Raw genomic sequence first — 20,575 nt, 5'->3', positions numbered from 1 at the left:
AGCCCTACCCCTTCCTTCACAGCTGACAGGCATCACCAGCCAAAAAGAAAAAGGCTTAAAACCGACAGCTGAAATGAAAACTTTGAGAACTGGGATGGGAGAAGGAACGTGTAGCACTCAGCCTAGTAAAGCACTTCACTATGTACTTTGCATAAGCATATGGGATTATTTGAGTGCCTAAAGTTAAGCTGAGGCCTAAATGATTCACCAGCACATCAAATAGTTCTCAGGATATCTTTTTTTTTTTTTCCGAGTCGAAGATTTCTGGAAGCTGCAGGAAGCTGTTGCGGAAGTATTTTTTTTTTTGCTTCCCCAGGCACGTGGGAAGGCACTGCTTGTTCCAGCAATCCCGTGGAGTTCCATGGGACTGCATGTGCCTGGGCTACGGTGGGATCACGTGGCAGTGTTAAACTCTATAAAACGCTGCAGTCCGAGGAAATAGTCAACAAGAAAAATAACAAAACACAGTGTCTTTTGACTTGGCCGCAGTCTGCTCAAAAGCTTGTTGGCATTCGTAAATACCTTAGTTGTGTTGGTGAAGGACAAATAATGCCTTTAGTGTCTTTTAGAAGTGTTAGCCCCACTTTGGTGGAATTTCAAGTTTTATTCTGAGAAGATATGCAGTAAGAGCTTATTTCAAACACAGAGAGTTTGTCTTTAGAGTCAAACCAAAAAAAAAGTCTGCCAAGCTGACCCCTATTTCAGTACTGTAAATGAGAGAGCTTTGGAATAGGTTATTTAACAAGTATCCAGCCCTTCCCCTGGAAGAACTCCTGCACACCAAGCCAGCTGATGTAGGGACTGTTAGCCAACGGTAAAGGCAACACACACCCACAGTGGGTATCTTTGGTAGAAGGCAAAGCTTTTATTAAATGAACCAGATGTCACAAGTTAACATTTGCAGCTGTCTGAGAGATGGGGAATCATATGGCAGCTATAGGGGCAGCAGAAGAATATGCAAATTTGTCCCAGATACTGTGGAAAGCCAGGCAGCTCTCTAATAATAATTGCTTTCGACTTGTCCTAATCATGAAAAATCAATTGCATAGGATGTGCCTATTACTTGTTGCCCTGGACCGCTCTAATGGTCATGGCACCGAAGGTCAGCCTACATCAGACAGAACTGCCACCAAGGTATCAATCTGTTCCATACCAAACAGCAAAAATCTCACTACTGTATCATTCGGTCAGGAAAAAAAACAGTCATTTAATAACTATGCCAGACAAGTTGACTGTCAAGGAGGGGGTGTGTGTATGTCACTTAAGAGCCTTTATCACCTGGTTTCTTCTTGCTTGTCTTCTCTATCATCGTCTCCACAATCATGGCTGTCTCTTCGTATGTCTGAGTTCTGTCATCTGAAAACTTCTCGATGGATTCCACCACCTCCACCTTCTCGTAGCTCATGGAGCCGGGCAAGCCTGCCTCCCTGAACAAAAGGCCCTGCTTATCTTCTCGGTCATATTCTGTCTCTCGAATGACTCCTGGCTCAGTTGGGCTTATCAGACCAGGGCAAGGAACTGTTTCAGGCTCAGAGATATCTGGATACTTTGTGATTTGCTCAATTTTTCCTCTTGTTTTTTTGCCCCATTCAAGTATGTACTCTTTCTCTTCCCCTTTCTGTTTATCTTCGAGTTCAAACTCTTCCCTCCTTTCACAGATAGCCCTTTTTTCTTTTTCTGATGGTTCAGGCAGCTCCGGTATGGCCTCCACATCACCACCGTTCATCACCTTCCCGTTGCCGGTGGAAACTGTGATCCCTCCCCCAGGTGGGATGGAGGGGGCCGTGATGCAAGGTTCCTCATAGCCTTCCTCCCCTGTTACCAGCACATAACGCCCTTTGGGATGGGCATCAGGTTTAGGCTCCGGTCTCTTGTAGACTCTTATTTTCTCCCTCACAATGTTACACAGTTTATCGAAGGCTTTACTTATCTGGGCTCCATCAGGTACGTCCTCTGAGCCCATTTCTGTTTCATCGGGTTCTAATCCTTCCTGCTCGGGGTCACATGTGACTGAGCCCTCGTGCCTAAACTCCGGCTGATCTTGGTCAAAACCTTCCAGAGTTCTTTCGTACATTCTTTCAGGCGAGAGACCGTCAGTTATGTCTTTAGATATCAGCTCCTTTTTCCTGGCAATTTTCTTTGTCAGAGCTTTTTGTCTGGGCTTTACACTGGCAATGTCTTGCGCTGCCTGGGTGATATCTATGGAAAAATCAAAACAAAGCAAACAACAAACAGTGCTGAACACAGTTACTGCCAACGCTAGAGCTACCTCTCACTCTCCCTGCTGCTGGCCTAAAGCTGAATGCAGCAGCAAACGTGAGCGCAGCTTCCATCAGCGCATGAAACAGCCTCTTTCTTTGCATGGGCCCCTTGTCAAGTAGCATCCGAGGTCGCTACTGCCTGTCCTGAGCACAGGACAACTGTGCAATTAAGACCAGCAGCTGCACAAAACATTCACCTATCAATCAGACCTGCATTAATGCTCAGCAGGAGCATTCAGCTGCTGCTGTGGTCAGGCTCATCTCCTTTCTCCCATGGCAGCGGGGTTTGGTCCCCTTAACTAGACAAGAAACCTCGTCTCCTAAGGCAGAGCCTGAAACCAGGTGCCTACAGTTAGAGGCACGGCCTGGCAGTGGAAATAGCTTGTCTGGCTTTTACAACTCCTGCTAGGGTTTGGGGAGAAAAAAAACCAGAAAGCACTATTTAAAACCTTCCAGCTGAAGGCAGGGCTGCTGGGTGATCAGTCCAGGCCTGACAGGAAAGGTGGGTGCCGTCAACAGGTTTTCCAGTGCTTCTGAAGAGGGGTTCGGGGGGCGGGGCACCTCGGCTTTGTGTCCCAGGGTGGGGGAATCTGAGTGAGCCGGGCACCTCCCGGCAGGGCAATTTTGGATATGGGCAGAGGCAGGGAGCTGCATCAGGAGGGAGCAGCCAGTGGCTGGCGGGCACAGAGCAAAGAAACATTTTGGCATTGCGGGACTACCAATGCCAAGCTCTCGGCCCATGCAGAGGGAAGCCCATCCCGCAGGCTGTGTTTTGGCTCTCCTGGGCAGTCGATAGTCACAGACCCCCCCATGGCAGCTCAGCAGCAACAAGAGCATGGGCAGGCTATTGATTTCCGTGGCATGTTAGAGCACAGTAGGCAGAAGTTGTTACTGGGAATTATGAGAACAAGGGGACAGACGGGTATTAACATGCTTTCCCACAGAAGCTGGTTTATCCCATGTCACACATACAGTAATGCACATAAAATGCTGAATCCTCAACAGGTATAAAATGAGACTCTGGAGGACAGTAGTAATTTACGGTTGCCAAGGATTTGGCATTGGGCATTATGGACCCATTTGATATAAAACTGCTATGGTTCACAGAGCAGTTCGAAAAGTTACAGCTGCACTCCAAAAAAAACCCCTCATTTGAGCATTTATCTCCATTCTGAGGACAGTTTGCCTTTAGTAAAACTCCAGTGAGCCTCAGATTTAAGCTACAGTAAGTTATTCCAAACATTAATACCTACAGGACCTTTCTATATACCGGCTCCCCTCTTTACTAAAAGAAGCCTCACTAGTTTAGTCCTGGCCATTCCTTTATTAAGCATCCTAAGTCTAACAAGCAATCATGTGGCAGGGAGGAAACATCACTCAGAGGAAAATGGGCCCAAAAAAGCATCCTCTGCCTTCCCGCACCACTCAACATGCCCTGATGCTCTTTACACGTAAATGAAGTGTGGACCAATGACTCGCAACAAGTCAGCACAAAGGCCCCAGCTCTTTCCATAATTTCAGGTGCCTTCTGCCTTTGCTCTATTGATTGGCTTAAGTAGTAAATTGTAAAAATAAGCAAAAAACCTCATTTGGTTGTGGTTTTGCCCTTTGCGAGCTTGTCCCAAAGCCGGCTGAGGTAAGCTGAAATTGTTGTGTTTACTTAGCAAGCCTGGAGTCAGGCTGTCACAGCTGGTGTTCGTATGGAAGACAAACGGAAAAACAGCTAAAAATACAACGATGCTGCTCTTGACAGACACAGAAGACATGTCACAGGTTTACCTCTTCCCCTCGAAGCTTGAGGCTGGACAGGTCTATAGATCTGCGTGAAGAGTGTGACTGGCGTTCCTGCTATAGCAGAGTTTAACCTACCGGAGAAGACGTGCATTGGTCAGAGCTTTCCCCTTCATTTCCATCAAAAGCAAGTGAAATTAAACAAAAATGAAGCATAGAGGTTAAAGAAATGTATTTCTCTGTGATGAAGAGTCAAAGAAAATGATGGGAGCCTGTTTCTTGTCCGGGGAAGAACAACACAGCCGCAGCACCTTCGCAGGAGTTAGGCTGGTTTCCACAGCAGGAGATGAGGGCTTCTTCGCTAGGCAAAGTACACCGGTGGTAAAAACCCACAGCAATACGTTTGAAATTTAGCCCAGCACTTAGAAAGGATGGGAAGATTTTGGATGGGCAAACAGCCAACCCATGCCCACCAGAGGTCAGCAAGAGCTGTAAATGGTGGCCAGTAAAATATGAAATTTGCTAGCCGTTACAATGTTACCTGCATATGCCTGACTTCAGACGGGCAAGAAGAAAACTGAGCAGTCTTCCTTGGAAATATATTCGAGGCAGTATTATGTGGCATTAAGGGTTTAAAATTAAAAGGAAGAGGCTGGCTCATATGTAAACCAATTACTATATCTGTGGCCTTTCCATTCTGCTGTGCCAGAATTTGAGAGAATATTTTGGCCTGTAGGGAGGATATACACCCTGTGTAGGTAGGCAAGAGATGCATATGTTGATTTTTTTGGTGCTGAGAATTACCCTGACGAGATATCTCTAACCAGAACAGAGTGTCCAAAATGAGACGCTGAAAAGTGATGAAATACCTGTTCCCCACATGTCAGACCCTTAATGGTATTAGGGTCTTAGCGGTATTATGTGGCATTAAGGGTTAGTGACTGTCCTTTCCCTGCATCTTCTGGACCACCCAGAGCAGCGGTTCGGGCGCTCAGGGGTCAGGCCCTGCTGCATCTGCCAGCGCAGGCAGCACCAGGCACTGCTGTGAAAGCCCAGCTCCTTTTCTTCTGTGAGGCTGATGTAACATTAGAGGGAGCCAGTGCTCCTCTGTCGGTTTAAACACAATAAAAATCCCTGCGAATTTCTTGTATTTTACCCTTTTTTCCCCCTTGCCTGTAGAGTGTTTTGCTTTACAGGGCATTTGTCCTGTCTAAGCCCTGCAAGACCAACCTGCTTGTAATCCCCAGCAACCTTTGCTAACCCCTGGCAGTGGAGAGGGTGTTCAGTTCGCTTTCTTGTGCACTGATGCCAGGACAGTATATGGAAAGCAGACTGTATGGAAAGAAGAAGCTCAAAGTGGCTCTGACCCTTTTCTTGGCAGAGGCTTGACCAGATTTTGCATCTACTGAGATTCCTGTCCCTGGGTATCTACCAGTGGAAGGCATGAAATGGCCATAGCTTTGGGTCAGTCAAATGCCCTTAAACATATATTTTTTTCAAAGGAGAGAAAAGACATCACTGGCCCCTTTGGGAGAGTCCAGAAATCCAGCCTTACCGGCTGTCCTCGTTCTCAATTATACGCTTGTACCGTTCCAGCTCATTCTCCAGGGACTGCTGGTAGATCACCAGCTGGCGGCAGTCGGTGGTGTACTTCTCCAAGGTCCTCTCAGCTTCCTCTATCCCCTTCCTGAGGTTTTCAATCTGCTCGTTGTAAAGCTGAATTTCATCATCATAACTCTCCTGGGTGTTTTTAATTGCTTGCTCCAGCATGGTAGTCTGGTAAACAAAAATGGGTGGGTGAAAGAAGAAGCTCTGAACCATTCACCATTCCCATATTTCAAGCCTAATTAGAGGCAAAAGGTTTTATTACGAAGAGTAAGGCTACAATGCTGAAACACAGCAACAGTTTCACTGGATTTGTTTAGTTATAAAAAACCAATAGGTCCCCACCCTCCAGCCCGCTGTCTATTCCAAGGATTCTGTTCCACAATAAGCATTGTGGGCTTGGCATAAACCGGTGGAATAGTTGTGTGACTGCTCCTTCCCCTTGCACGCGAGGTGGGCTGATGTCTTGCTGCGTGACCCGCAGCTGACCATGGATGGCCTCGGCAGAGCAGGCACTGTCTTACAACAACAAAAGTGCTTAACTGGGAAGATGTGCACAGGCAAAACCAGTTCTTCCTCCACTGTGGACCACGCACTGAAGGTAAGGGTCTTTTTATAAAATAAATAAAAAGCTTCCCTTTTGAATTTAATTCATCGTTTTTTTCACTTCAGCGATAAAAATAACTGCTGTGAAGCCCATCATTGCAGAGCACATCAACCAGGAGGTGGCGATGAGTCCCTTGCAAAAACAAGGGGCAGGAGTTACAGGTGGGATATCTGGCAGTGTAATTCCACTCTCAGCTATGAAAGATTTGCTGCTATGTCTGTCCAGAGCAGTCCAAAAATCTTTTATAGCTGTCTTTTTTACTGGTGTTTTATACCAGTATAACACTTCCCCTACCACGGATGGACAATTCAAGGCACAAATGGAGCTGTATCTGGGGGACATAACGTGGTCATTCTCCACCCCATCCACTAAGAAACATTAAACCGCACCGAGGCTGACCCGCCACTGGCATTTATCCAGGTCTGGTTTCCATTCACTGCAGCCTTTAGCTGCTCCTCTGTCCCCTGCCACCCTTGTCCCCGCACAGCATGCTTACTCAGAGACAACGGCAGGTTTGTCTGGGAGATGGGCAGGAACAATGAGTGAAAGGCTTGGCCAGTAATTTTTCTGAAAATCAGGAGCAGGCAAAAAGAATGTGGTTTTGGTGCCGGTTGTGTCTAAGCACAGAAGAGGCGTTGACTTAGTGCTTAGTAGTGACAGGGCTGAATGCAGGATGTCAAAAGTAGCTCAACACCTATTTCAGTTTTGATTACAAAGTCTGCCCAGTATTTCTCACGGCAAGCTCAGCATTGCATGTGGCACTCACAGAAAGAGCCAGGCAGAGCCCTGAAGGTCCCTCTTCATTCTTCATGGAGTCAATTTCCAGCCTGGGCTCAGTAAGAAAGAAGGAAAGCAGGAATAGCCCTGTGTGGCTGAACTCCTGCTGACTCTGTTCTGCAGGAATCCAATTGCAAAGTGGAAACTTCTCCCACCAGCTACTCTGATAAGCAAGGACAAGCTTCATTGCGCTACGATACCTGCAGTCCTCCCTGGCCATCTAAACCCGATGATTTTGGCCGTCAAGAGAAAGGGAACGAAACAGCTGAGTAAAAAGGTGGAAAACTAAAATAAAAAAACCACCTACAAACGTCCAAGTCACTTGAGTTCACAAGAGCCTGTTAAGGATCAAGTAGCCATAAAGAGAGCAGATTCCATGAGCATTATAGTTGCGTATACAGATAGTTATGACATTACCTCTGTCTGCAGTTTGTATTTCTGGGACTGTAGCTGACAGAGGATGCTCTTGTATTCCTCCAGCTGGCTCTGCAGAACAGGGATCCTCCTCTCAGCTACCAGTTTTTCCTGGTTGAAAGAAAACATGTTTAGAGGAAAGTATGTTTCAGTCTTTAAAAGAGCCAAAAGAAATTCTACTACTGGGAATAAGCTGTAAAGACAAATAGAAAATGACAAAAGACAAATAAAACCATGGGTATTGAACAACAAAGAAAGCCCTGTGGCGTGGCTTAAAGAATAAAAGATGTCAGATGGCAGGAACTGTAGAAGTACAGCTTTTGTTGAAATTAGACCCTGTAGATACACCTGTTACATCTTCTTCCAATGAATAAACATTCTTGGCATAGAAACATATTGATGAGCATCACCAAGCTTTCATCTAGTCTGTAGGAATTTTTCTCCACAACTCGCCCCTTCAGGACAAGATTTACTCGCTGTCTAAAAACTTACATATCTTGCCAGTTCCTCCTCAGAGGAGGGGTCCAACTACTTTGACTGTCTTTGAACTAACCATTTTTGGAGATAATACATATGCTGGAGTGCACTTGACTAACACTGTCTCTCTCCTCCTGAGCAACTGAGTTTTCCAAAGGTACAGTTAGTTTTTTTCTCTCATATTCAGTAGTTACTTACTCATAGTTGTTGCAGTTCTCATCTAGCCTTGGCGTGGGAGTTAGAGGTTCTGGGGATGCTTTAGGAGCAAACATTATCTCTTTCTTACTTAGCGCAGCATGAATTTACCAACAATAATACTTACTTCACATATGCCAGTGGTTATAGGGGAAACACGAGGTGTTGTCTGGATGATCTGCTGCAAAACAGTCACGTAGGTCTGGATTTCCATTAGGTTCTGTGGTGAAGTAAAAAGGATTTTCATCACAAAATGCCATAGCAACGTGCTTGCTTCAGTGCGCTCCACTTCTGCAGTTTATTCGTAGGTATTTACTTATTTAAGCACATAAAAGTCCAGTTTGCGTTCAGACTTGTTTAGACCTAATTTTGAGTGCATGTGTGCTAATAGGTTCATCACGCTGAGGCTACGTTACAGGCATTTGGCTAACGGACAGTATAGTTTAAACTCTTTGTTAAAGATTTTGTGATCTCTGATTGAACAGGAGATTTTCGAAATACTAATCACAAATAGCTTTGCATGTAGTCCAAAAAAAGTAAGCCTCTTCTTTCAAAAGCAGCAGGGATGGGAGAGTGGCCTGATCAGAAGCCTCACAGCTCTCCCAGAAAGAAGAGGGCTGTATGTGTTAAAGTCGGCTGCAGCTTAATCATACAGCCACAGCTTATGGCTGATGATTAATCTGAATGCTCTGTCCCAGAAAATTGGGAATCCCCCTCTGATGAAAGCTTCTTAGCGTGAAATAGAAGACAGCTTGACCAGCACGTTGGCTTGAGTCATGATAACAGGGCAACAAATTCAAGACATTGCTATAGCAGTAGACCTTAGACTCCAGGGAGTCAATCTGGATGCCTGCAGCCAGCCAGCTGTTGGGCTCGACCTCCACACTGCAGCTGCTGAGACTGCTAAAAGTACAGACTGCTCTTTTACCCACCAAAATACAAACGGGATATGCTTTAATTTTCCAGTGGAACAGCTCATGGAGAAGGGCAAGGCTTCACACACGTATCTAGAAGGAAGAGCTAAAGAGGACGGCAAATTCAGTTACCTTCTTGTATCTGTCCTTAGTGGCATTAATGTCATCCTGCAGGAACTGTGACTCGATCTGCAGCTCCAGGTTGCACAGCAGTGCTTCATCAGCTTCCTGCAATGCAGAGACATGTGGCACGGTCATTACATATGGCTGGAGTGACCGTATGACCAGAGCATATGAGTGAACATATGACCAGAGCAGTCACTTAGCCACAATGCGAGTAGATATGCATGTGAAGCAACCTGCATGGAGAGCTGACGCCTACTGGGAGAAACCGACACAGAACAGGCACATTATTCATGAGGCTCTCCCATAGTACACGCTGCTTTTCTGCACAAAAATAATTTATTATACACTTTGGCACTGGCACCGTCAAAATATGTTTACACTATGCTTTATGAATGCTAGAAGCCAAATAATTAGCGCTATGAAATGCCAGTCTTTGACGCTTGCAATGGTGCATGACTCTTAAACAGATGATATCAACAGACTGAGGCACTGATTTCTGTAGTGTTTATGACAGGACTTGAGGCGTCCTGATGCCTTTTCACTCTCCCCATTAAAGAAGCCCTTATTAAAAAAAAACCCAGGGTGGGCCAAAGCTTTTTCACTCCTTTGGGTTTCTTCTCAAATATCACAAATGGTTGTCAGTTTGGAGCCATTGCTGGAAATAAAAATGACAGATGATCAAGTCCAGAAAAAGCCACCTTGCTGCAGAGATTTCTAATACATGGGCATTTGTGAGGATGAAATTTCATAATGTTCATTAATTCAAAGAACCAGGCATATGACTACCACATGATCTCAAAGTACGTAGTATGAGTGGCACTGGTATTTAAATCCAGATAAATCTCCATTTCTGTTCAAAGGTCTAATTTATATATTTCCTATTTGTACTATTTTCCTATTGTAAAATCTAATAGAACCCCTTGAATATAGAATAATTTCCATGGAACTTGGCAATATATTTTACAGCTTTATTCTTCTACTTAATGCATACCTTCTTGGTTATGTTTATCATTAACTTATACTGTAAAATAACACTTTTGAGAAAGTATCTTGAATTCTGCCAACTGCATCTTCCATGCAACTCTACAAAACTTGTAATTTTCTCCACCAGTTTGCCATTTGCCTCAAGAAGGTCTTGAGTTCTGCATGTAAATCAAGATGTATAAAGAAAAAAGGATTTAAAGGCGTCACTTTAAAATTACCTACATGCCATTACCAGCTGTAAATATGTTTCAGAGAGCATATCAGAAGTTGCAAATAAAAGACTGGAATCTATGGGTGCAGCAAATGACTGAGTGATAGAAGAGGATCTTTCTTTCTTCACACGCACATTCCAAAAATGTGTCGGTGTTGGCTGCCTCATTATGCTGCTGAGCCTCTCAGCGAGAGACCTCTCTAGTGGAGTCACTGCTTTGTTAGGCAGCAGCTGATTCAGACACAGCCAGACCAGCACATTCAGAGCCAGTCATGGGGAATGCCCGCTGCTTTTCTGCATTCCCCTGCCTTCCTATTAAGCGGAAGATCAGCAGGACAATGGCCACGTTGGGAGGTTTGGGGGAGCCAAAAAAAGCCACCAGGCCTCTAGATCTTACTGATAAGCATATATTTGTGCACGTAATAAGCAAAAGCAGCATTCGGCTTTCAAAATATTCCTTCAAAGAGGAAAAATACTTTTGCTTTGATTCCCTGCTTTCAAATAGATTAGCTTCATTGACAATTTTTTTCTTCTGAATTCTGCAGTATTTACTATTCACTCAACTTCCAAAAAACAACTGTGCTCTAGGTACTGGTTCCAGAACGTTGAAGCGGCATTCTCATTTAGAATGATCCTTAGATCTCTCCAGAACCACTGTTTGCTGATTTTCCAGAGTGATTTCAGAAAGAAAAGACACAAATTTACATCTGCACATGCAGATTTCAGGCTACATCTTGGGCACTGTACGGAAAATCAGCAGTGTTGTCTTCAGCATTTGGTACCCCAGTACAAGGAGCTGCTGCAATGGGGCATTCTCGGGTAAAAACACAGCGGCAGTCTGGGATAAAAATACCCCCCACGGCTCAAAACCTTGTCTACTGTGCCTGGGGTTGTCAAATCTAACTACTTTTCTTTAGCTACAGAGTGCCTGAGAGCAACTGTGAAGATGGACCCTCCAGCTACACCTTACAAAATATTTGCTTCCACAAAGTTTTTTTAAGGGCTTGGAGGATGACCAGAACTTATTATGTTAGGAAACTTTTATCTTTCCTCTGAGCCTTATTATTATTTCTCTTCCCATGGTATTCAGGAAAGTGCAGCTTGATATAAACATTCCTCATGTTTCACTGTGAAAGGAACAAATCAGGGGGGTTTGTGGCTTCTCTTTTGTTTGGAAGCCTAATGGGAAGCTGGGGAGGGGTTCTGTCCTGGGAAGGGCTGGCCATACCCTGGAAGGGACTGATGAGTTTTGAGACCACCAGACTTCAAGACTTGGCCACAATCAGCATTTTCTCATGCCATGATCTCAGTACTAAATATACTTTAATACAGTAGCCGTATTAAAGAAAAAAAGGGGAGCAGAAGGTATTTAGCAACAAATACGTTTTTGCCGGTCATATTCCGGAATCTTATGTGTGATTGTATGTGAATTGGATGAATAATAGGACTAATAAAGGGGCTTTTTCTACCCCTGTGTATAGACCCTAATTCGCTCACAGACAAATTACCTTCTGAGTTAAAAAAAAACATTAAAAGAATTAAAAAGATTTACTAAAGGCACCTAAACATGTGTGAAATCTTACACAAGGGTTAATTTGGAAACTTGACATTGGATGTGGGAGCAGCAATCCATATTTCAACTCCAGGTCCTGAAATGAATACTTAAGGCATTTGCTGATGCTCTAAAAGGACTGCTACGGAATAGATCCTCCAAGTTCTTGGTATTACTGAAAAATTTATTAAGTTCTGAGCACAGCTGAGCTACGGGCTACAGATGGCATGTGCTACAAGACCAGAATCCGCAGGACGGTACAGAGCAAGGCGCTACACAGTGCATAAGCTCACACCAAAGCTCAGCCACTTGCTCAAGCGGAAGGTGAACTTTTCATCAGCGCAAAAGTGATGAAATGTCTTGCTCTGACTTTTTATCTTCCCACTGCTCCTTCAAAGCAGCTTGCTGTAGTAAATGAAACCAAAGGAAAAAAAGATATAGACCTTTCCTTTTCCGTTTTTCCAGGCTTACCTTATTAAGGCGTTCAAGGGTTTCTTTTAGTCTCTGCTGATATTCGCGTTCATTTCTATACCTGCAAATGGCACAAAGGAGATGAATGTCAATGGTTAGTCCTTCTAACTGCATTGTCATTTGCACTATCATGCACAATATATGCTTCACAGTACAGCAGAATATGAATCTTGAAAAGGCCCAAAGTTTTCTTTATACATGAGCATTAATATTTTGTCACTGGTCCTGAGAGTAATTTCAGAATTTATAAATTTCTTGTCCTCAACTTACGCAGCAGGAAACCATGGAATGCCACATATTTCCCATCACTTTTTCAGAGAAAGTGCAAGAATAGTGTATTTACAACAAAAGTACGTTCGATTGGCATTGGACTACAGTGACAGCCGTTTATCACTGTTTACTATGTGAGTATTTGCTACATTGGCACATTAGCATTTAATTACATTGTACTTGTTTTCTGTTCTACCTGTTGTTGTTCAATAAACATTTTCATGACAGACTTTTTAAACACAAAGCTTGCAATTTCGCTGTGTACGGATAATGTTGTTTTAGGATGCTTTGATGGATCAGGCTTTGTGTCCTCTTTAATACCAATTCATATTTTAGCTTTGTCAAAATTACATGCGAGTCTTACTAAGAACTGCATTTACCCAGCTCTTCTTACTCATTTACAAAATGTCCACCAGTATATATCATGCATATTCCTGTACTGTGTGAACAATGGATACGTATCATGTTTATTTTTAAATTGAGGAAACAGCTCGTATTCTTTAAGAATTAAGGTTCTGTATTTCTATGTTAGATAGAATTTTCTTCTAGAAAGTCCTTTTAGTTGCAGTGCACAAAACTTCCTAATTTTTGATTATTGTTGTCTATTCTTTCTCTAAATAAACTATAAAGTTTAATAAGAGACAGGGTTTAATGAAACTCCATTAAAAAACCAGCCAGAACCATCTTATAGTATAAAGGTGTGAGATTTTGCCATCAGTACTGAACAACTGGGTCATCAATCTCCATCTGTTGTCACTGCCAAAGTACACACAGTCAGTCTACTCATGTTTATCTCTTTGCTTTCCCTAAAACAATAGAGATTCAAAGCGCTCACTTTCTGTAAGAAACCCTCATGGTGGGTGACAAGTCAGCTCTGGTGCTGAATGTCCTTCATTCGCAGTACAAGCAATGAACATCAACACAAGCACGAACTCTGGCTGAAATTCAGAATTGAACATAAGGCCTTTTCTGTCTTTTGAAATCATCAATTCAGCCCAGATATGCTAGCGGCATCTAAGGGACTGGCTCCGGTGAACAGGGAACTTGTCATTTCCTAGACTGAACAGGTCACGAGTCAAGTTATAATTGTCATGTCAACCTTGCTTCTCTCTTTTATCTCCTGAAGGATGAACTGACAACATTATTCTTGTCTCTTTCAACATGTCTTGGAATGCTGAAGGGACGGGGTCAGTTGTGAACTGAGCAGGACCACAAAGATCTTGGCAGAACAAAGAAATGGACTCAACTTGATGCTCTGCTGTCCCAACTTTCCCTTCCTTTGAAATCCCATACTATTAGCAGGATTCGTCACTGGTCTGTTTTCCATTCTTACCATGAACAGTAAAGAAAAAAATGAAAATGATGAGCTTTTATTTCGTTATTACTCCTATAAATTGCTGGACATCCTCAGCTGAAGTGTTATTTTCTGACAAAACTAATACGATATCTTTTTTGCCAAATTCTAATATCACAGGGTTCACAAGATACAGACAATATTCAGCTTCAACAGCAAGGCTGCCTTTGTTTCTTTTGTTTATTAAGTACCTTACCTCAAATCAATTTTTCTTTCTATTTTATAAATTTTTTGTGTGCACTTGACCACAAACACGTCATTAACTTAGATACTTTCTGACAAGAATGAAGCAGATTGTGGCAGCTTGTGAAAATCAAATACATCGCTACAAAAAAAGGTTGGGGTTACACTGTTAATAATATAAAGCAACACAATAGATTCAGGGTCAAAATCTCAGTCCTGATGTCATTCAGACCTGCTCAAGCCTGCCAAGGTGCTAGATCCTCACTCAAAAATTCTTTCACTGACCAAAATATTGATTCAGCAACATTTTCCTCAAGTCTCAAATAACCCAAATACGTGCTGTGTCAGGCAGCCATAAAACCACCTGGCCGCCTTGAAAGAGACAATCTTGTCCCATTATCCATTGAAGGACTATTGCTTTTAAGTGACGTTCAATGTACTCCAGGAGGTCAGTGCAAAAAGGCTAAGGACCTCTTAGAAATGCTTCAGAGACCTTGTGCTGTCTTTGTTCCCAGTGAAATGTATCTATGTAAGTGCAATGCCTGGCAGATTGGTGCCTTGCTATGCTTCAAACCTGATTTCAATGTTCAAATAATTAGCTGGACATGTTGGAAAAAAGGTCAAGCTTTTCTCAGATGGCTGCTGGTTAGCCTTTCCTGCACCTTAAGAGCCATGAGGTTCATTTACTTTGTTTTCTGGTTTTCTTTAAATAAAAATTTCTCACTACGCAACTAGCTTCAAGGGCACAAAAAAATCTTTTTGGACTGTTTACAAAAAAAGTATCAATTTTTTTTTTTGCATGGAAATGAAATGGAGGGGTCTGCTAGACTTAAACAAACTCAGATCAGCACTTTAAGGTTCCCGTCGTTGCACATCTCTTAGGTGAGCAGCACTGTTGGGCCGCCTACAGACTTGCAGATATTTGTTAAGCCCGTTTAGCCGCCCTACAGCTTGGTGAGAGCACAGGGTATGCAGAAGGGAAGCCCACCGTTAGGCTTGTTTCTTCAGCTGGAAAGCATGGCTCCAGCAGCGCCATGAATCTGTTTTCCCATCCCCAGCTAATGGACAAGCTAGGCTTGCTCTTAAAACATGGGATTACGTCTAGGCCCTTTTTATTCAGACCCCGCCTCTGCTTCAGTGCAAGAGCTGGCTCCTTTCTAAGGAGAAAAGAGTCATAATACTCCATTTGCTGTCAAGACTCTGATTTCAATATAAAGGGAAATGCAGCCTCTCTGTTAAACCCTATGGAACTTTTCTATCAATATGTGAAATATTTGGCTTGCTACAAGCAAAGGCTAACTTTTTTACTAGTTTTTGTCGTTTTCTGTTTCACTGAGGCACTTCAGTAGCCTTTTCTCAATCGAGGCAGCAGTAACTTGGGTGCCAAATAGAGAACAAAGTGCAAAACGCTGGTCCTGCAGAGATTTCATACCCTGAAAGCTAGGATTAGCCCTGTGAGGGCTCGGCTCTGCTGATTTAGGAACATATTGCTACCTGTGTTATCAAGAAGCTGCTATCGAGCAGCTGACAGCCATGGCACAAGATTTTGTCACTCTAGGGAGGGGATAGAGGGTAAGCAGGACCTCCTCACCCGCAGCGGGCTAAAAGTCTCTCTAGCACCAGAGAAAGAGCTGCAGAACAGACACAACCTCTGCAGACAGGGCTTGAAGACTGTTTTGCCAGTGGTCACTGGCTACGGAATCCCTGTTGCTTCATATATCACAGCTATCATGCAGCAGCTCTTCAGCACAGTAATACCTCTGATTTCAGTAGGCCTAACACATCACACAAGATTATTTCTACCATATTTATTTAGAGACCTTTATTTATAAGTTAAGTAGGTGAAATCGCAGCCATCAGGAGGGCTTTGAGCCAGAAACAGGATGATAAGGCAGAGTACATGGTGAAAGGGCACTGGCCTAGTTTAAACGCCTGCAACTTCAAGCCTAATCCATTTTTTTCAGAGTCTGAAAAAACTTTCGTATCTATCTTAAGGTCAAATTCAGCAGATCCCAAGACAAAAAAATTAAACACAAATTCACCTCTTGATATATACTGAAGGCAATTCGTATTAAAAGCAGCCACTGCACTTCCATTGTAATGGCTTTGCATATCTTTACTTTATAAATTGCAATGTTGTTGGTTAGGATGGAGTGAAAGTTTCCTTTTTAGTTTTGCTTATGGCTAATAAGTGAAAACACGAGGATTTTACAATAAGAGACAATTCATTTTTTCTAAGTCACTAACTACCCCTGTGACAGGCCATAAATCTCACTTTCAATAACCACAACCCCCTTCTCTGCTTGTTTACCCCTAGGATTTTCAATGCTTTTCACCACCTATTTACAGCTTGCACCTCTTAAAAAAAAAAAAATTATCTTTTTGGCACATAGCTGATCCGGCTGATGAGGTACTCTACCGGCAGTTAATCCATAAACTGCTCAGGTGTATGCAGGAATCCATTAAAAGTTTGCCAGTAGAAACTTTTTCTTACCGATTTTCCTAAATTTTCACTTTGCCAATTTTTCTTGGAAGTTGTTCAAATCAATGTTTTCGATTTCAGTGCACTGACTCTTCCCCTGCCTGAAAATACTCCAGAGGGAGAGAATGCATTTTGCCCAGCTATACCATAGCTCTGCATGTTTCTATGTCATTTAGAAATATTTTTAACACACGCAGGGGCACCATCCATGCATGAGAAGCAGCCAGTAATACCAAACCGATCCTTACTACTAAGGTGTCCTGTGGAAATGATAACACCTATCTTCCTCCGTTCGCAAGCCTTACTTGTTGCGGTATTCATCAAGCATGCGCTGGGCGTCCTTCTCCTCCCGCTCCAGCTTGGCTCGGTCGGATGCCAGCTCCCGCATTCTCTGTCGGTTGAACTCGATCTGCCCGGCGAAGGCTTCGTCCAAGCCCACCAGCTCATCCATGCGCTGGAAGGTCTCCAGCTGCTTGCGCAGGATTGTGTTGCGCTGCTCCAGCACACGTGCCCGGTTGATGTAGCTGGCGAAGCGCTCATTGAGCTCCTGGAGGTTCTCAAGGCCCCGGGCTTGGGCCAAACTGTCAAATTCAGGGGAGCCTCGCAGCTCATCGTAGGCATCCGACCGCTCGTACTTCTGCTTGCGGACCTCACGGAGAAAGCTGCTCCTGTACATGGTTTCGGGGGGAGTGTGCGGTGCCGGAATCCCCTCTTGCGTGCCTTTCTGTCTCTCCAGTTTGGATCTGAATTATGTCTGGGGGTTTTGGGAAGGAAGAACTAAACATAATCACCACCCAGACGACTGGGACTTGTCTCCAGGGCTGTTTGTGGCACTAAAGGCATGATCTGCAGCAGTGAACTAAATAAATCCCAATGGCCACGCCTTGGGGCTGCCCATCCAGGCATCAGCAGTTCAGAGGAGCAGCAGGTATGGGGGAATGAAAGGCTTTTCTTTTTGACTGTTGCAATTGTGTACTGCCAAAATAAAAGCGAGCAAAATCCAGCTTCCACCCAGTGGATTAAAGCATTATCCACAGACAACAAAAGGAGTGCTTTGCTGTTTTGGAGTCTGAGCTCAATAGCCTTTCATGGCTGTGCTGGAGAGAGCTTTGTCCTACGGTGGTGTCCCCAGGGCTGTGCGCAGAGGCCTTCTGCTGAGCCAGGCTTTTGGTGTCGATTTTCATTACTTGATTTTTGTTATTTGACAGTTTTGCTGTCATTTAGGATGATGGGATGGTGTATAAAAGTCAATGTGACTCCTGCTCCAAGTAAAAAATTTGGACACTCGGTTCTCACTTCATGGTAGCCTTTTCTGCTTGTTATTTCTACGTGGCACGAGAGGTATCAAAGCAGCAGTGGTACTTAAAGACCCATGCTTAACAGGGCCCTGTTGGGAGGCCAGTTTTCTTGGGGATATCTGAGGGCCATGTCCCCTGATGACACAATGGACATAACCATGGGGAGCCACCATCCTTCCTTCTGTTCACTCCCACCGTAATGGAATCTCATGTGCTGCCGTTCCATGAGATACTTTAATTTCTCTGGAAGTGATGGTTGGCTTTCCTCTAGTACTTGTTTCGCAGTCTTTCTCTTTGCAAAATCCTGTTTCTTAGGCCTGTTCTTAGAGAAGCACATCTACTAGCCCAGCTGAAAAGGACAAAACCAAGACAGTTCAATGTTAAAAATCTCTGCTAATAATTCATTTATGTAGAAGTCACTTATTCATTTTTTAATGGAGATATCATATATGAATATTTAAATCACACGTATTGAAACCTTATTTGGGAGTGGCCTCACTTGCAGCAAGGGCAGAAGAGAAGAAACTCACGTGAGTCTAAAGTCTCGGTTCTGCATTATCTAATGTGAATCAAAAGAAAAAACGAAAAATTCATTAGAAGCTTTCTGCATCTTTCCTATTCTGCTTCAGATTATTTCAAAGTACAATGGGGAAAGATCAAACAATCATTCAGAAAAACAAAGTGCGCTTCGCAAATATATAGTGCAGCTCCGCACGCAGCCTCTAAACTACATAAATAGCAAAACAAGGCTAGATTTTTTAGAAATATTTGGAGTCTTTATACAGCAGTGAACGTGAAACCCGTTTTTTCTCTGCTGCACAAATACGTTGGCATTTGCAGCTCTTTGACTGGACGAGCCTTCCCAGCGAAACAATGTAGCTGAACTTTTTACAAAGTTAATCTTCCAGAAGAGATCAGAAAGTAGACTCTGCTGGATTGTGGGTGGTGTATCTTGATGCCAAGAGGTTTTTTGGCTTTAGATAGCCTTTTAGTACAATACTAGTCTATATGAATACTATCTTATCCCTTTCTCTACGGCTGGAAGCAGCCCTGACTCCATGCTAACTTTGCACCTTAACTCCTTCGGTAATAAAATGAAAGTTTCTATGAAGGCCTCTTAATGACCCACCGTGTCCCCCAACAGAGCCGTCTGTCTGCAGGGGAGCCCTCACAGCAACAATTTTTATTATTAAAGTTTATCCCATGCTTTCTTCTTGGAAAAAATCTGTGTTTGCTATAGCATGTATTTCTATATGCTACAGCACGTGGGATTCCTTACTCAGATCTCACCTTGGACTGTTTCCTCTGCTGCCTTGCTATAGACACTGCTTTACTCGGACAAAGCACCATTCAGGCTCTGTGTTAGTAATTTTTGTGATGGAGGCTCTGACTTTTAGTTAGGTGGCTTAACGAGACACTCTGGCCTCCAGACAGCTTGTGAACACTGAAATGCAGCAAACCGGAATGAGACAGTCTGAAAGGAAAAACAGCTTGGCGTAGACTCCAAATGTTATTCTTCTTTTCAAACAGAGAACTTCAAAAACACCACAGAAAAATCAATCTGCTCCTCTTATGCACTGAAATATTGGGGTCATCTAATGGACCATCAAGGTGAATTTCTTACAAACGGATTCTGCACACTGCTTCCTATTTAGACATGGCTTAGAGACTGAAAGGTTATCTATACTCACACTAATGAAGGGTCTGAAAAACTGCTGCCTGGAAGCTTTTTAGATTTAAATCAGTGAGTGTGTACACAAAAACACTTCAATACGAAATATACAATCTTTTAAACCTAATGCCTGCAGTATAAATAAGAAGAAACATGAAGAGACAATTTGTGTCTGTCCCTTTTTCTCTCCAGAAAACTGGAAACTGGAAGAGGGTACATTTAGATGGGAATATCACGAAGAACTTCTTTTTTGTATGGCTGGTGAGGCGCTGGAGCAGTTTGACCAGGGAAGAGGTGGGTGCCCCATCCCTGGAAGTGATCAAGGCTAGACTGGACTAGGCTTTGAGCAGCCTGGTCCCTGCCCACGGAACTAGATGGTCTTTAAGGTCCCTTCCAAACCAAATCACTATGTGATTCTCTGATCTTCCGGGAACAAAATCTGGCTCTTTGCAGTTTAAATGTGCCGTGCGATACATCAGCATAGTCCCAGAACAGGAGTTTACCTACCGCTGGGTAACTCAACAAACCCTTGGTACAGTTTGTTTCTTCTCTAATTGCTTGTATTGCTATGAACTCATTCGCAGACAAACTTGGCTATATCCCTCATGCAGCATACGAGTATATTTCAGCAGTGCCATCAAACTGCTTATACTTCTTACTACTCGGCTAAGCCAACACAAGTTTCTCATGGTAAACTGAAAAACAAACAAAATAACCACACCATTCCAAATGACATTTGATCTTTCTTCTAAAGAACAGGCTCAGCATTAGCTGTGGTCTGCCAGGTTGGTAGCTGAGCTTGTGCTGGCCACCACGCTGAGGAAACACTGGGGCTCCTGGGCCCTCCTTACCGAGGGGACTTCCAGCTCCATTTCTTTCCTGATGGAGAAAAAAACCTTTCAACATTGGTGGGCTGAGACAGAGCCCCAACAGGCAGCCTGCTCAGGGTTTCCAATTTAATCTTCCAAGCTGAGTAATACTACAACAGCTT

The 20,575-nt window shown here is 43.5% G+C and overlaps 1 protein-coding gene across 1 annotated transcript; it reads right to left on the bottom strand.

Moving 5' to 3' along the window:
- Positions 1 to 848: 848 nt before the first annotated feature.
- On the bottom strand, positions 849 to 17,290 carry BFSP1 (beaded filament structural protein 1). The gene is made up of 8 exons (XM_074578191.1): positions 16,920 to 17,290; positions 12,326 to 12,386; positions 9,114 to 9,209; positions 8,195 to 8,287; positions 7,399 to 7,506; positions 5,548 to 5,768; positions 4,041 to 4,126; positions 849 to 2,199 (listed from the first exon to the last, which is right to left on the bottom strand). The coding sequence occupies exons 1-8, from the start codon at positions 17,288 to 17,290 to the stop codon at positions 1,262 to 1,264; spliced, it is 1,974 nt and encodes a 657-aa protein (XP_074434292.1). The 3' UTR covers positions 849 to 1,261.
- Between the last annotated feature and the right edge of the window lie 3,285 nt (positions 17,291 to 20,575).

The sequence above is a fragment of the Larus michahellis genome, chromosome 3 (assembly GCF_964199755.1).
Source record: "Larus michahellis chromosome 3, bLarMic1.1, whole genome shotgun sequence".
NCBI classification, from domain to species: Eukaryota; Metazoa; Chordata; class Aves; order Charadriiformes; family Laridae; genus Larus; species Larus michahellis.
The sequence above is the reverse complement of the archived record's forward strand: the minus strand, read 5'-3'. Positions and strand labels throughout refer to the sequence as shown.